Here is a 17695-nt window from a genome sequence, read left to right as displayed (position 1 = left end):
AAGGTCAGATTATTACCCTACTCCCAATACTGACCTGGGGTGTCCGAGGGGGCGGGGTGAATGAAATCTGACCCTGTGTCAGTGGTTAGGGGCAGCTTATATTAACTCCTGAATGCTCAACTGATACAGGCTGTGCACCAATAGTCTTGAAAGGCTTCCTTTACTTGTGTCCCTTACTGATCTTACCACTGCTCTGTAAGGGTGTTGATAGGTGAAAACCATTTCAACGGTCTTGAGGTAGACGAGACAACGAATGGAAGTCATTTATGGGTATTGGGATACAGCCATAGTCATTTACAGATATGGCTAGCACAGTTATTGTATAATCAGTTATGGACCATGACCATGAACAAAAAAAAATGAATCGTCATAATCGTATTAGTACATTCATTTTAGGAGAATGGGGGATTGAACTATGTATAGTTTACCCAATAGCAGTTTTTCATTTTTACATGAATTGGGTAAAGTTGGTAATCATTTTACGAGAGGTCGGGCGGAGAAGCTGAATTTCCAAAAGTTCCAAGCAGTCAAAACTATTTGTTTTTGAGACAGTGGTGTCACCAAAGCTGTGTTATATTCATTAGGTATGTTGTAGCAAATTTTCAAAGATTTATTATAAGCTCAAAACATTATTCAACAAAACGACAACTGAGTAACCGTGGTCATTTGCATGACAATTGTTACCAAAAATTCCATTATTGTCACAGCCCTAGTTAGACACTTTATTGGATATACTTTGTCTAGAAAACTGATGGGGATTTACATTATTTAAGTTTAAGGATATGATTTGAGTGGTAACACCTCTCATCCTCTTAACTGGTAATTTTGGGTGTTTTCACCTTTGGAACTTTTCATTGGTGGAGTTTGTTTTGCATGGCCCGGTGCCCCGGGTGGGTGGAGTTTTTGCATTTTAGAACATTCCATTGGTCCTTAAGTGAAATCTCCACCCAACCGGAGCACCGGGCCATGCAAAACAAATTCGCCCATTGATACATTTCCTTCAGTGGATTTACATCATCACAAGGAAGTGATTCAACTCTGTTATACCTTTTTTTTTTTGGTTGGATGTTTCACTGTAATTGCATGGATATGCCACAAGGTCACACTGTATCAAATGAGCTCTTAACTACTATGAGGGATTGCAGCTTGGTTATGCCAAGTGTTGTAAAAAGCTGTCATTATTGAAAATGTCCTGTGAGACTAAGGGTCCAAGCAAATACAGTTGGTTCTGTGTTCTTTATTGCATTTATTGGCATTACTTTGGCTGTTTTTTTCACAGACACAGAATTAATATGGGCTGAGTGTCCAAGCACCAAGGGCCAGTTTCCCGGACCCAGATTAAGCCTACTCCTGGACTAAAAAGCAAGATCAATGGAAAATGCTTTTTAGTCTAGGACTATCAATCAATCACATTTATTTGGTTAAAAACTCTCGAAAGGCAGAACCCTAGAGAGGAGCTAGGCTGGAGTCATCAGGCACACAGGACAACAGATAAGACAGGATAATTACTCCAGATAGGATAGACTGAACCTAGCCCCCTGGCACAGACTATCGCAGCATAGATACTGCACCCGTCCTAGGGACGGCATGGTGGAGCACTAGTAAGCCAGTGACTCAGCCCGCGTAATATGGGTGGAGGCAGAGAATCCCAGTGAAGAGAGGGGAGCCAAGCAAGCAGAAACGGCAAGAGCGATTCGTCACTCCAGTGTCTTGCCATTCACCTTTGCACCCCTGGGCCAGACTACACTCAATCATAGTAAATAAGTTTTTGTTCTTAACTGACTTGCCAAGTTAAATAACAGTTCAATAAATAAAAAATTGGACCTACTGAAGAGATTAGTCTTCAGTAAAGACTTAAAGGTTGAGACTGAGTCTACGTCCTTACATGGATAGGCAGCATTCCATAAAATGGAGCTCTATAGGAGAAAGCCCTACCTCCAGCTGTTTCCTTAGAAATTCTAGGGACAATAATGAGGCCTGTGTCTTGCAACTGTAGCCTAAGGTTGGAGCAGTAAAACCTTGAAATCAGCCCTAGCCTTAACAGGAAGCCAGTACTGGAGTAATATGATCAAATGTTTTGGTTCTATCCCAAGATTCTATCAGCCGTGTTTGGCACTAACTGAAGTTTATTTAGTGCTTTATCCGGGTAGCCGGATAGTAGAGCATTGAAGTAGTCTAATCTAGAAGTGACAAAAGCATAGATTAGATTTTCTGCATAATCTTTGGACAAAAAGTTTTAGATTTTTTTACGAAGATGGAGAAAAGCTGCCCTTTAAAATATTCTTTGTTCTTCTAAAGAGAGGTCAGGGTCCAGAGTAACGCTGAGGTCCTTCAGTTTTATGAGACAACTGTACAACCATCAAGATTGTCAGATCAAACGGAACTATTCTATCCTGTTCCTAGCCTCTCCCCCCTTCCCCCACATCGAGCCACACAGGGCCCAAGCAGCAGGCCTTCAGCCCCTCCCTTCCGGACCACGTTTACCAGAACTGCTTTGGCGGCGGCGCTGGCGACTGGAACAGCTCGCTGCAGTGCCTCTCGCTCAAGTTCGAGAACATCTGCGACGCTGCCATGATGAAGAATTGGAACCCATCAGTGCTGCTGCAGGAGCCCCTGCCAGGTGAGAACATACCTCTTCATCTAGCCCACGGACGACCAACCTTCCTCCTGGAGAGCTGGTGTAGGGTGAAATCGCCCCTTGACGCTGGTACTGGGTCCGTTTAGTATTTTCCTCACTAATGGTTACAGTTAAGATTGGGGGAGGGAAAGCTGATCCTAGATCTGTGAAGGAACTTGTCCACGGAGCTAGCTAATCTACTGCAGACTTTCACTACAAAACCTAATATAGCCCGCCTGATTCTACTAATCAGCTGCTCTCACGCAATAATTAATCTTAATTAGCTAAATCAGGTGTGGTACAATGGGGGTGGAGCAAAAGCCTGCATACCAAGTAGTTCTCCAAGAGAAGGATGATTCTGCCATCCCTGATGTAGGCTAAAGGAGGGGCTCATTTTATTTCAGCTCCCAGCTCCATTGCCTGCAACTACATGCCTGATCTTGTAGTAAGAGTCCCATTCCACTTCCATTTCAGCCTCCTTCCCCCAGCTCCTCCTCCTTCTGACTTGGTCTCTGTAGTTAACCTTGTCGGGACCCATCCTTCTAAGTGTTCATTCTACTTCAGTGTTCATTCTACAATAGGAGAATTGTTCCACCCTTGTGCCATAGAATTCAATGTACACTTGAACTTTGTGTGCAGTGACAGCCATCCTTATTGTTTGTCCGATGTTCTTTCTCACCCGTCTAAATCTTTAGACTTACACAGGATCTTACACATGCGGCGAACTCTTGTTTTTCAAATGTTTTTCGCCAGGCCATCCTTGTAAATAAGAATTTGTTCTTAAGTTACTTGCCTGGTTAAGTAAAGGTGAAATAAATACAAATAAAATGTTTGTCTTCATCTCCAGGGGACATGCTTGGATCACCCCACCACCCCGGCGTGTCCCTCCCCCCGCCCTCCTCCGGCTATGGGGACCATGCCCACACCGCCTCGCCCGAGTCCACCCCCCTTCACCTCCCCCCACCCTCGCCGTCGGAGCAGCAACAGCCCCTGCCCAGGGAGAGGAAGAACACCGCCAAGAAGAAGTGTCTCTACAATTTCCAAGATGCCTTCCTGGAGGCCAACAAAGTGGTGATGGCCACCTCTGCCTCCACCGCCTCAGTCTCCTGCACGGCAACCACTGTCCAGTCAAGTAATAATCACATCCAAGTTTCATCTAAAAGACCCAACTCCTTAGGTAAAACTTAGGTAAAACTGAAGAGGAGGAGGAGCACAGCTTTGGGCTAGCCCAATGGCACACTGCTACGCTCCAATATCCATACTTACAAACCACCACATGCATACGTTTGGTTCATTCTGAAGGCGTCAGCATGCATAACCGAACTAGTGTGCTCGCGTACTCCCTTAAAAGATCTTCGCTTGAAAAATTTGATAAAAGCAGCAGTAGTACTGTTTGTCCATTTTGAGACACTGTAGTCAGAATTAATCTAAGAACTCAAGAAATCCGTCCATTCATTTTGACGAGAAGATCCTAGTCGCGCAATTTTACATTTAACTAAGATGTTTGGTGCAGCATTTCTCAATTAAAAAGTATGTCGTAGAAGGACAACAAAAACTATTGAAGAATATCTACTGTTGACCAATCAGCAACGGAGGGGCGTAGACTTCGGCTACCGACTTCGTTTTGCCTCAACCCAAAAAATATCACAATGGCTTCATAATAAACTCTTCGGAACTTTTTCGGTTGGGATGCATGCAGAAGCTTTAAGAAGTATGCTAGTGTGGGTATTGGAGCAGAGCCATATCTGCATAGTCTAAAGTCGCTTCATCTCCATGTGTTCTTGATCTGTACATATGTGACAAAATTGGGGGGGGGGTGCTTGCGGTTAGCAGTCACTAGCCCCAAGGCTGCGTCTCAATGGCCTGAATTAGTTTATTCTCATTGACATCTCCTTGATATGTACTGATGTCACAGGAAAGCTGCCTGAGAAAGGGAAAGTGTTAAGTGTTTGCAGTATTGATTGTCATTTAACATGTTCCAAATACACAATAGACAAGCAGAGGTCAGAATATACCTGATGACCCAAAAACATGGGTGTGACTTAGTGTTGATAGATTGTAAATGTATTTCCTCCATTGAGGCATTTGAGATGACTTCATGTAAATTGTCTCCGATCTTCACTGACCAACTGCTGAATGTGCATAATTTCGTATGCATTCGTTTTTTTCTTCTGTCTCTGCCAGGTGACGTATTTCACAATATAGGTAAAGAGGACCATAGGCAACAACCTGGCCCCATCGCCCCTAGGAACAGCCCCACGGGCCTGGCCTCCCTCCCTCCCCTCTCGTCTGGCCCAGCCCTGCCACCTGGCCCTGGCAGCACCGCTCAGCACCACTACCCCAGCATGGGCTCGCAGTCCTTCCTAACGACGGCCACCCCAGCCCCAGGCTTCATGGAGGCCCACCACCAGGGCATGTGCCTGTCCCCAGCCGAGCCGCCTGCCGCCGCCCCAGCCGACGGGACCATCAGCGCCCCGCCCAGCGTGTGCAGGTCATTCCCTTGTTTAAGTTTCCTTTTTATCACAAATCTAAGATCAGATTAACCTACTCCTGATACTAACATTGACCATTAGTGATGAGAAAATATCAAAGCTTGAGCGTACTGCAAGCTTTATTTTCAAAGCCTTTTACATTTTAATTCAGCTCGTGTCATGCTAATTTTGCTTTTTGCGACCTGCAGAAAACAACTTGGAAGACGATGACCAAAAAATGTATAATCCTCAAAAGTTTCAGCGAGAAAGCTACACTACTGTCAACAGAGCTCGTTGCTTATAATCGGAATTATTAGGTTACAAAATCTGGCGTTTTGGATATAATGATAGTGTAACGACCCTGGGTTTATAAGCGAGGATATCGACTCTGCCGCTCGAGCATGCAGTCGATAGCGCGCTGGACTTCGGGCTAGAAGGTCGAGGGTTCGAGACCTGCTCTCTGCTGTTTCATTACGTTGGTGTCAGAAGTGGGATCTGACCTTGCATCCACGACAGTGCGTGTGCTTGGCCAGTGAGCGCGTTCCTATAAGACGTTGAGTCGCAAGCTAGCGCGAAGACGCGCTCTTTGAAAGGAGGGAGTAGTGTAACGACCCTGGGTTTATAAGCGTGGATATCGACTCTGCCGCTCGAGCATGCTTTTGGGGCACAGTCGATAGCGCGCCGGACTTCGGGCTAGAAGGTCGAGGGTTTGAGACTTGAACCCTGCTGTTTCATTATAATATGTTAGAGAAAGAACCCACAGAACGATTCAGAACAGGAAGGATCATATTTGTCTTGGTAAACTGTAAAGAAGGCAAATGTCATCACCAAAGTGAGTTTCCACCTACTCTGGGCAGAGTAGGTGGACACCCTAGCCTGTATCAGTGGTTAGGCATTGGCATGTCAGTCTTTTACAGTTTCCTTTAACCACCACAGCTCTGGGATTAGATGAACCTATTCCCGATACTAATATTGCCCATTTAATTAGTCTGATCCTGTATCAGTTGATAAAGCAAAACTTCTTCCTGCTACCGCTCCATGACTATATGAGAGCATTGAATTGTAACCACCCACTGATGCTTTGAGTGGGCTTCAACACAACTAGCTTGGAAGCCCATCGCTCCCTTCTATACTTCATAAAATGGATGAGCTACATGCCAACGTTAAGTTCCAATGGGCATACTGAGAGGCCAACCAGATATGTCTTACTGAAACATGGTTAGATGACACGTCATTGACTCAGAACTGAGCTTTGCTGGATTCGGCGCACCATACAGGCATGACCTAGACATGGGATAAGCACAGAGGTGGTACATTTCTATGGCAACGAGTCATTCAGAACTGACTAGCTCCGGGTCAGGCAAACTCCATTTACCTTGAATGAAGTGTCTGAGCTGTGGTTTGAGGACCAATGAAATCATAATCCTTCCCTCTCTGAAAGATTGTCATCATCCCCTTTAATTGAAGAAGATGACTGAGTAAATATTGTATTTATTGTTATCATTATTTTGTTAACTATAGTAATGTTAGAATACCTAGCACATTATACATTTATTAATGACAAAATGCCTTTGAAACTTCACACCTTTGTATGACTAGGCTAATACAATTATTTTAGGAGTGGAGGAAAAAAGCTGCTGTTGCATTGATTAGCACACCAAAGACGACATTAAAGCTACGTAATAAAAGGGACAGCACTTCTAACGGCCTATTTCACACCATAGCCTGCTGAATTTGCAAGATAACTCGAATTTCATTTTGATTTGGGCACAAATAAAAATGTGGCACTGACTTGCCCATCGATTTTAGATTTTTCAGCATTGTCTCAATCAAGAATTCAGTGTTCGACTCGCCACGTGCGACATGCACGCCCCGCTACAAACCCCATAGAGTTAGCGACAGGCATACGAGCAATATCCACTGTCGTAGTACGAATGAAGTCTCAGCTGGAGTGTGAAGCTAACTGACGTTGGCTAGCTTTATAAAAGCCTGAGTAGATCTAGCTTGCATTGTAGTATATTGTACCACTCCGGAATCGCACTGCTCATCAGATGTGGCGCTACTATCCCTCTCCTTCAGACCAAAGTACCTGCCCCGTGAATTCGGTCAGTTCTTTATCAGTCTTGTCTATGTACTACCCACAGCCAATGTTACTTGCACTGCAGATGTTATCACTTCTTGCGTGCAGCGCATAGTCAAAATCAGCGGCCTCCCCGGTTTTAGTAAAACTGTGATTTCAACAGCTGTACTCTCAAAATGACTCTTCCTTCTTATCAGCAATATGTTACATGTGCAACAAGGGGTAGTAAAACACCAGTCTATTAAATTTGCATAATCATAATGCAGTACACCTCATTCCAGTCTACCGAACTAAACTACAGAGCGAGGGAATGGTCTATAAATCAGTCAAACAGTGGAATGAAACATACAGGGCAGTGCTGCGAGACTGCTTTGACAGTACAGATTTGGACTGTTCTCAGAAAATGTCACACTGGATGAGACTTTAGAGGCTTTGTCTGATTATATACATTTTTGTGAGGAAACAGTGGTCTCTTCAAAAAGTGTTTTCAAATAATATGCCCTGCATTACAAAGGAACTGAAAACAACATTAAATTAGAAAATAAATAGCATTTTCCTCTGGTAATAGGGATGGAATCAAAGCGTATTCAGCTGAAGCTGAACAGACCAATAAAATAAGCAAAAAGGGTTACAAAGAGAAGGGTGAAGGACTATTCCAGGATGGAAAGATGAGGGGTACTTGGAAGGGCCTAAAACCTCAATGTCCAATCAGCTCAATGTCCAATCAAAAGAACATTGCATTGAGTTTTCCAAGAGTCTGAACACTTTTTATTCTAGGTTTGATAGTCTGGACTTCAGTACTGAGGAGGATGAGCTGTTGTGTGAATTTGTATCTTTAGCACAAGGGAAGCTGATTTGGTTATAGAGGAAGCATACGTTGATAGGGTGTTAAATCTAATGTCAGTAAACAAAGCCACTGCCCCAGATAACATCAGCAACTGAATTCCTGCCACAAGGAATTGTCAGGTGTGTTCTGTGAGCTGTTCAATCGCTCACTGAGGGAGCATACAGTACCAGCCCTGTGGAAATCATCCATCGTACTTCCAGTGCCCAAGAAGATCCGCTCTGCTGTCCTCGGCGATTACCACCTTGTTGCATTAACGCCTGTCATAATGAAAAGTGGACGATGTTCTTGTGTTCCTACTGTACTACACCTTGTTAAGTCCTATGCCTGGATAATTCTGTGGATTTTATATTTTTCGTCAAATAGACCACCATTGGTGAGCTTCAACTGTGAGTGCAGCATAGGGCTCAATCATCTGTCCTGGTTACACTATACGGATGACTGTAGGAGCACCTGCCCTGAGAGAACATACAGTACATAAAATACTCAGATGACACTGCCAATCTTGGCACTTCTGATGACCTGATTCAGTCTACAGTGGACAAGTTTGACCTCTGGTGCTGAAATCCAAAGACCTAATCATAGACTTTAGGAAGCGGCCGTCGAGCTGATTGCTCCAAGTCAATCACCATCAGTACAATAGTAAACAACAAGCTGAACTTAGGAGCCAACTTTGGGCCAGTGTTATCTAAACACCAATCCAGACTGTACTTCCTTTGTAAACTTAGAAGGCCTGATGTTAAATCTGTTTGTCATTTTACAGATTGTTTTATTGAGCCTGTCTTAACATTTAGTCTAGTTGCCTGGTTTGGCTCCCTCACATGGGCAAGTCAGAATACCCTAGAGAGAGTTGTGCAGGTCAGTGGTAAGATTGTAGGGAGAAGGTAAAAGGCTCTCCTATATTTCCAAAGAGCTCACACATAAGAAGGGTAAAGAAATAATTGTGGATCTTACACATCCACTGGACAACCAATATGCAGTACTGCCATCAGGGAACAGGCTCAGGTCTTTTACTTCTTAAAACCAAGAGCGCTACTAACAGTTTTGTATCGGTATCAGTACGGCTTTTAAGTGAAAAATGTATTACAGTATGTTTTACTTGTATAGCACAGCTCTTTAATGAAGTAGATATTTGTGCCCCACATTTATCTTGCGTATACCTTGTAAGCATTTGTATCAGTCATGTGTGAATGTTGCTGGTTATATGTTTACTATAGATCTTTGTCTTATCCGACTTGTCACAACTGAAGTTCCTTCTGGAAAAATAAATGCATTCAATTGGAAGCGCTTTATTTGACAGTACAGAAAGTTCAGATATTTATTGGGTGAAATTCACCTACCGGGGCTTCAACTACTACATATTGGCATGACATTGACATTTTGACCTTGGCGTTTGACCCCTTCTAGTGACCCCGAGTGTGAGGGCCACCGATGCGATGGAAACGGGGCGTACGACCACCAGGGCTACGACGGGGAGGAGAGCCAGGACGAGGACAGCTGCTCGGAGCACAGCTCCTCCACCTCCACCTCCACCAACCAGAAGGAAGGGAAGTACTGCGACTGCTGCTACTGCGAGTTCTTTGGCCACGGCGGGGTGAGACACGCACGCACCCGCATATACTCATGTACTAATATTAGTATATTACTATGTATCAACTTGCAGAAAAGTCAGAAACAAAAGTCTGTAATAGTGTTTAGTGATATAGACTGACATTATGTAGAATACAATATCTAAATCTTTACTAGAATGGCCTGTTGGACACTGTCTAACCAGCAGCTGAACGGGCCTAGTCTAGAGAGCTGGCACTTTCAATAGAACTTTTGATTAGGTCCCCGACACATTTTACATTGTATGGGGGTAACTCACCCCAGATAGTATTGAGGGCTCTGATATTCAACACACAATTCAACTCAATCTACTAGAATAATCTAACCCTATTTCCTTGTTTCCTCCCCTAGCCCCCGGCGGCGCCCACCAGCCGCAACTACGCGGAAATGCGAGAGAAGCTGCGCCTACGTCTGACCAAGCGGAAGGAGGAGCAGCCCAAGAGGGAGGAGCAGCAAGCCGTGGTGGAGCGTGACAGCGCCGCCGACGGCATGGAGGACCCCCGGCGGGTGGAGGACCCCCGGCGGGTGGAGGACCCCCGGCGGGTGGAGGACCATCGGCGGGTGGAGGACCTGCTGCAGTTTATCAACAGCGCCAGCGACAACAAGCCCACCTCCAGCTCCAAGGCCGCCAAGCGGGCCCGCCACAAACAGAAGAAGGTAGTGATTTAAAGAGTTTTACAACATTTTGAAGGTGTTTCAAGTGTTACCCCTTTTTGTTTAGATGACAGTGGTGTCATTAAAGTGCACTTTAAAGTAATAGTTCACCCCAGGCATTTTGACCTCAAAAGTGGTTTATAGTTGCGCTGATAATCCACACATTATATGTTTTAGTATTTGATTTTGGGCTGAACTAACCCTTCAAGGTTTAATTTTAACATTGGTGCAAAGGAATTAGTTGAAAAGGGGAGTTGGTTCAAACCATAGTTTTTTTTTAGTTGTTACTAAATGAAGCAAAGGACCAACTGGATATGAACTGTGTCTGTCTGTCTGTGTGTGTCTCAGATGGAGGAGAAGGTGCGTCTGGAGGCGGAGGTCCGCGAGCAGCAGGAGCGGCGGCGTCGGGAGGAGGAGGAGGCCCTCCAACGGGAACTCCTCCGGCTGCAAGAGTTACAGCACCTCCGCGCCGCCAAGAAGAAAAAGGAGAAGGCCAAGGAGCTCGCCACCCCGCTCCCTGCCCCCGTACCTCAGAACAACCCCCAGCCCCTCAAACAGACGGCCCAGAACGTCCTGGATAACCTCCGCAACGGCAAGAGCCAGCTCCTGCACAGCCTCATGCGCCTCCCTGGCCACAAGGATCCTCGAGTGGAGCACCGACCCCAGCCCCGGCCCCAGCCTCCCCCCTCACAGCACAGCCCAAAGAGCAGCAGGGAGAAAGCCCCTACTTTCACCCAAAATGCCCCCAACTCCCCAGCCCCCTTCCTTCTCAACGGCACCTCCGCTGCACGCCAACCGACAGAGGCCAATGGCAAAGCCAAGCCAAAACAGCAGCAGCAAATCGGACAATCCGCCAGCGAGACTACGATGGTCAAGAAAACGCCAGAGGCGACCACCACCAACGGTACACCACAACAACCACCAGACGTCAAAGTGACCCGACCCAGGCCTCCCGCAGAAGATCCGGTCGCCCCTCTGGCACCGGGACCCAGGAAGGAGGAGAGGAGCAACGGGAAAAGGCAGCACCATCAGCAGTCGGTGAGCCAGGCGAAAGAGGAGAGGAGCGGACCCTTGATGGAGCCCTCCCCACCCCCTGCCTCGCAGACGGAGCAGCCCCAGCAGAACGGCAAACCCCTCAGTGCAGAATCCCCCCAGCCCAAGGCCAAGTCCAAGAAGAACAAGAAAAAGAAGGCTGACAAGATGAACAACTCAATAGGTCAGCATGCTATGCTCTGCTAGGTTATTTTTTATTTATTTCACCTTTATTTAACCAGGTAGGCAAGTTGAGAACAAGTTCTCATTTACAATTGCGACCTGGCCAAGATAAAGCAAGCAGTTTGACACATACAACAACACAGAGTTACACATGGAGTAAAACAAACATACAGTCAATAATATAGTAGAAAAATAAGTCTATATACAAAGTGAGCAAATGAGGTGATATAAGGGAGGTAAAGGCAAAAAAGGCCATGGTGGCAAAGTAAATACAATATAACAAGTAAAACACGAATGGTAGATTTGCAGTGGAAAAAAGTGCAAAGTAGAAATAGAAATAATGGGGTGCAAAGGAGCTAAATGAATAAATACAGTAGGGGAAGGGGTAGTTGTTTGGGATAAATTATAGATGGGCTATGTACAGGTGCAGTAATCTGTGAGCTGCTCTGACAGCTGGTGCTTAAAGCTAGTGAGGGAGGTAAGTGTTTCCAGTTTTAGAGATTTTTGTAGTTCATTCCAATCATTGGCAGCAGAGAACTGGAAGGAGAGGCGGCCGAAAGAGGAATTGGCTTTGGGGGATGACCAGAGAGAGATACCTGCTGGAGCGCGTGATACAGGTGGGTGCTGCTATGGTGACCAGCGAGCTGAGATAAGGGGGAACTTTACCTAGCAGGGTCTTGTAGATGACCTGGAGCCAGTGGGTTTGGCGACGAGTATGAAGCGAGGGCCAGCCAACGAGAGCGTACAGGTCGCAGTGGTGGGTAGTATATGGAGCTTTGGTGACAGACTGCATCCAATTTATTGAGTAGGGTATTGGAGGCTATTTTGTAAATGACATCGCCGAAGTCGAGGATCGGTAGGATGGTCAGTTTTATGAAGGTATGTTTGGCAGCATGAGTGAAAGATGCTTTGTGGCGAAATAGGAAGCCAATTCTAGATTTAACTTTGGATTGGAGATGTTTGATGCGAGTCTGGAAGGAGAGTTTAGTCTAACCAGACACCTAGGTATTTGTAGTTGTCCACATATTCTAAGTCAGAACCGTCCAGAGTAGTGATGCTGGACGGGCGGGCAGGTGCAGGCCACGATCGGTTGAAGAGCATGCATTTAGTTTTACTTGTATTTAAGAGCAGTTGGAGGCCACGGAAGGAGAGTTGTATGGCACTGAAGCTCGTCTGGAGGGTTGTTAACACGGTGTCCAAAGAAGGGCCAGAAGTATACAGAACGGTGTCGTCTGCGTAGAGGTGGATCAGAGACTCACCAGCAGCAAGAGCGACATTGATTTATACAGAGAAAAGAGTCGGCCCAAGAATTGAACCCTGTGGCATCCCCATAGAGACTGCCAGAGGCCTGGACAACAGGCCCTCCGATTTGACACTGAACTCTATATTGGAGATGTAGTTGGTGAACCAGGCGAGGCAATCATTTGAGAAACCAAGGCTATTGAGTCTGCCGATGAGGATGTGGTGATTGACAGAGTCGAAAGCCATGGCCAGGTCAATGAATACGGCAGCACAGTATTGTTTCTTATCAATGGCGGTTAAGATATCGTTTAGGACCTTGAGCGTGGCTGAGGTGCACCCATGACTAGCTCTGAAACCAGATTGCATAGCGGAGAAGGTGCGGTGGGATTCAAAATGGTCGGTAATCTGTTTGTTGACTTGGCTTTTTAAGACTTTAGAAAGGCAGGGTAGGATAGATTTAGGTCTGTAGCAGTTTGGGTCAAGAGTGTGTCCCCCCTTTGAAGAGGGGGATGACCGCAGCTGCTTTCCAATCTTTGGGAATCTCAGATGACGCGAGAGGTTGAACAGGCTAGTAATAGGGGTTGCGACAATTTGGGCTGATCATTTTAGAAAGAAAGGGTCCAGGTTGTCTAGCCCAGCTGATTTGTAGGGGTCCAGATTTTGCAGCTCTTTCAGAACATCAGCTGACTGGATTTGGGAGAAGGAGAAATGGGGAAGGCTTGGGCGAGTTGCTTTGGAGTTGCTGTGCAGTTTTATTTATCCCTGTAGGCTGGTTAGTTTCAGGGCTGCAGAAGTGCAACATACAACATCCAGTCATATTGAGACGGGGACAATGTGAAACATACATTTACAATTGTTAACTTGGCATTTTGTGACCGAGTGTTCTCTTATTGCAGATGACGTTTTCCTGCCCAAAGACATTGATCTGGACAGTACTGACATGGACGAGACTGAGAGGGAGGTGGAGTATTTCAAAAGGTACGGGCCTAATTCTATTCACTCAAATGACTCTTGCTTTGCATTGACTCCATAAAACTTTGTTTAAAGAAAAAAATGCTTAAACCATCTGTCCGAAAGCTTAGCTGCGAAGTATTTTTAAATTGAATCTGGCTTGAAGTGAAGCTGGATGGTTTATATACTCAGCAAAACAATAAACGTCCTCACTGTCAACTGTTTATTTTCAGCAAACTTAACATGTGTAAATATTTGTATGAACATAAGATTCAACAACTGAGACAATCTGAACAAGTTCCACAGACGTGACTAACAGAAATGGAATAATGTGTCCCTGAACAAAGGGGGGGTCAAAAGTAAGTCAGTATCTGGTGTGGCCACCAGCTGCATAAAGTACTGCAGTGCATCTCCTTGTGGACTGCACCAGATTTGCCAGTTCTTGCTGTGAAATGTTACCCCACTCTTCCACCAAGGCACCTGCAAGTTCCCGGACAATTCTGGGGGGAATGGCCCTAGCCCTCACCCTCCGATCCAACAGGTCCCAGATGTGCTCAATGGGATTGAGATCCGGGCCCTTCGCTGGCCATGGCAGAACACTGACATTCCTGTCTTGCAGGAAATCACGCACAGAACGAGCAGTATGGCTGGTGGCATTGTCATACTGGAGGGTCATGTCAGGATGAGCCTGCAGGGAGGGTACCACATGAGGGAGGAGGATGTCTTCCCTGTAACGCACAGCATTGAGGTTGCCTGCAATGACAACAAGCTCAGTCCGATGATGCTGTGACACTGCCGCAGACCAGAGTACAGGCCTCGGTGTAACGCTCATTCCTTCAATTATAAACACGAATCCGACCATCACCCCTGGTGAGACGAAACTCGTCAGTGAAGAGCACTTTTTGCCAGTCCTGTCTGGTCCAGCGACGGTGGGTTTGTGCCCCTAGGCGACGTTGTTGCCGGTGATGTCTGGTGAGGACCTGCCTTACAACAGGCCTACAAGCCCTCAGTCCAGCCTCTCAGCCTATTGCGGACCGTCTGAGCACTGATAGAGGGATTGTGCGTTCCTGATGTAATTCGGGCAGTTGTTTTTGCCATCCTATGCCTGTCCCGCAGGTGTGATGTTCGGATGTACCGATCCTGTGCAGGTGTTGTTACACTTGGTCTGCCACTGCGAGGACGATCAGCTGTCCGTCTTGTCTCCTTGTAGCACTGTCTTCGGCGTCTCACAGCGCGGACATAGCAATTTATTGCCCTGGCCACATCTGCAGTCCTCATGCCTCCTTGCAGCATGCCTAAGGCACGTTCACGCAGATGAGCAGGGACCCTGGGCATCTTTCTTTTCGTGTTTTTTAGAGTCAGTAGAAAGGCCTCTTTTTAGTGTCCTACGTTTTCATAACTGTGACCTTAATTGTCAATCTTCTGTAAGCTGTTAGTGTCTTAACGACCGTTCCACAGGTTCATGTTCATGAATTGTTTATGGTTCATTGAACAAGCATGGGAAACAGTGTTTAAACCCTTTACAATGAAGATCTGGGAAGTTATTTGGATTTTTACAAATTATCTTTGAAAGACAGGGTCCTGAAAAAGGAACGTTTTTTTGTTGTTGCTGAGTTTATGCATAATCTATTATGTGAATACATTTCTCATTAAATCCCCCAAAAATATTAAGAAATGACTTGTATTCCTAAGCTTATGCTTGTGGGTGTGGAGAGGACTACTGGTGCGCCCCAATAATATCAATTTTCCCCTGAAGTGTGCACTTGTTCACTACTTCTCATAAATACATAAATATAATACCTTTCAAATCAGTGAAGGGAAGTGAACAAATGCACACTTCAGGAGGAAGGAGAGATAATTGGTAGTTAGCTTGAGTGTACTTCCCTCCTCCAAATGTCCCTAGTGGAAAACGTTGCATAGAGTAGATCTTTAACTCCCCATCTCTCTCCCTCCCTCCCCAGGTTCTGCTTGGATTCCGCCAGGCAGACCCGACAACGGCTGTCCATCAACTGGTCCAACTTTAGCTTGAAGAAAGCAACGTTCGCCGCCCACTGATTGGACCTCTCATAGGGCAAAGAAAAAGAGACTGTGGCAGGAAGCAATCAGCCCCCCCCACCCCCCCCCCCCCAATGCAAACTGCTATCACGGACCCCGTCATCACCTAGCCCTGCTGTGCCCACCCACGCTGCCTTGTTCCTTGTGTCTGTGCGGTTCTACCATGAACCCATCCTCTGGTCTGATCCTCAAGCAGAACTCTTGAGAGAGAATTTTATTTTATTTTTTTCAATTAAATGACACACAAGAAAAATTACAAAATGCTACTCTCTACCTGGTTTTGTTTTTATTGCTTGTTTGTGTGCTTTTAGTCTGAGGGGCATTTCTCTTGACTTAAAGCCATGTTCTGAAATTCATTTTCTCTTTTTTTTTTCTGATTCGTAGTCAAAAGATGCTTACTATGTATGCCTTCTGAAAACAGACACACATGGAAAGAATTAGGAGAAAAAGAGATATATCTAATGAAGTAAAGCCTTTCATTCAGTTACTGTGGCTTACTATCCCCTTGTTACCCACGATTCCTAGCACGGCATCTCATTCAGTTAACTGACAAGGGAATGGGCATGGTCTGCCGCACTCTCCCCTCTGCCCCAACAACCTTCACTTCACTGAGAGGAACTTGGCTTAATACTTGACAATGTTCTTTTTTATTGATTTTTTTTTCAGTTCCATTTAACAAAACCGGTAAGTAAAAGTGTACCAGTTAGTTTTTCTTTCCTATTTTTGACTTGTATCCAGCTTGTATCACAATACTTTCAGAATGAAATTGAAGAAAAGAACAATGCACACTATCAATCTGTTATAGAGTGTATATTGTATTAACACTGAAGCCAAACTGGCTACCTTTTAACATATTGTTAAGTAATATTAAAGTCTTATCTTTCTTTTTTGAAAGATGGAATACAGTAGTATGGCAGGATGTGTGTCTTGTCTGTGCTTATTTCCTTGGTGGTGCATCTTTAATGCAGTGTGGGGGGGTATATTTAGTGTAGTTTAATTTAGGAGTATTTTTTTTTTGTAATTTTACATTTTCCCCAAATGTATAGGGGGGGTCCATTCTCACCTTCGTACCTGGATGGACCTCCTCTGGTGGAGATTGGAAATCATGTCCATCCGTACATTATACACCAAAATAGATTCTAGAGACTATCATCCCCTCAATACTAAGTGACTAACTGTTCACCATTACCGTCCTCCTCAAGGTGATTCATATTTACTGGTTGTGCTCTCAGGGAATGTTTGGCATATAAAGACATCACTGATGCTTCTCCATTTGGGGTGTGCAGCCACACTAGACGACGGGACAGTGAGTCACGTGGAGTACCGTGTGCTTTCCTGGATCTTTACCACTGATTGTATCAATCAGTAGTGGAGCTATGACTGAGTCCTGTGGGACCCCATGTTCTCGTAGCAGTGACTGATAAGGTAAGGGGCTGACTTGACTATCATGACAGTCAGTGGTGAAATGTGAGTCTGTGTTATTTGCCCTCAGTCCTCTAGAAGAACATAAGTCGCTCTGGCTCCTCGATACTCACAGAACTCTGGGGAAAACGTGGTTGATGACGGTGTTATGAAATTGAAGGTTTTTTCTTGGACGGTAAATGGGTGATGTGTGTTCGTGGAATGACGTGGTAGTCTGGTAGAAATGAAGGTCCTAGATGCCCACATACCAAACTAATGTATGACACTGTTGGCGTTGTCTGACCCTCTTATTATATTCTTATTAAATTGTATTTACTCTAAATGTAATCTGTGTGAACGTGCCTTCAGAAAGTATTCACACCCTTGACTTTTTACACATTTCATCCTGAATTTAAAATTGATTAAATTTAAACAAAAATTGTCACTGGCCTACACAAAATGTCCCATAATGACAAAGTGGAATAGTTTTTGGAAATGTATTACAAATTAATTAAATGAATAGCTGAAATATCTTGAGTCAAGTATTCAACCCCTTT

General features: G+C 45.2%; 1 protein-coding gene across 3 annotated transcripts in view; it reads left to right on the top strand.

Moving 5' to 3' along the window:
- LOC115202071 (protein FAM193A) overlaps positions 1 to 17480 on the top strand; it is a 39918-nt gene extending 22438 nt beyond the window's left edge. For 2 of the 3 annotated variants that reach the window (XM_029765938.1, XM_029765936.1), the window contains 8 exons: positions 2404 to 2620; positions 3465 to 3794; positions 4802 to 5108; positions 9420 to 9606; positions 9972 to 10277; positions 10623 to 11490; positions 13628 to 13709; positions 15644 to 17480. In XM_029765938.1, the coding sequence (XP_029621798.1) occupies positions 2404 to 2620; positions 3465 to 3794; positions 4802 to 5108; positions 9420 to 9606; positions 9972 to 10277; positions 10623 to 11490; positions 13628 to 13709; positions 15644 to 15737 (2391 nt within the window). In that variant the 3' untranslated portion in view covers positions 15738 to 17480. The remainder of the gene's footprint in view (positions 1 to 2403; positions 2621 to 3464; positions 3795 to 4801; positions 5109 to 9419; positions 9607 to 9971; positions 10278 to 10622; positions 11491 to 13627; positions 13710 to 15643) is intronic. The other variant, XM_029765937.1, reaches the window with a different exon arrangement.
- Positions 17481 to 17695: the final 215 nt, after the last annotated feature.

Source organism: Salmo trutta, chromosome 11 (genome assembly GCF_901001165.1).
Source record: "Salmo trutta chromosome 11, fSalTru1.1, whole genome shotgun sequence".
Taxonomy (NCBI): Eukaryota; Metazoa; Chordata; class Actinopteri; order Salmoniformes; family Salmonidae; genus Salmo; species Salmo trutta.
The sequence above is the reverse complement of the archived record's forward strand: the minus strand, read 5'-3'. Positions and strand labels throughout refer to the sequence as shown.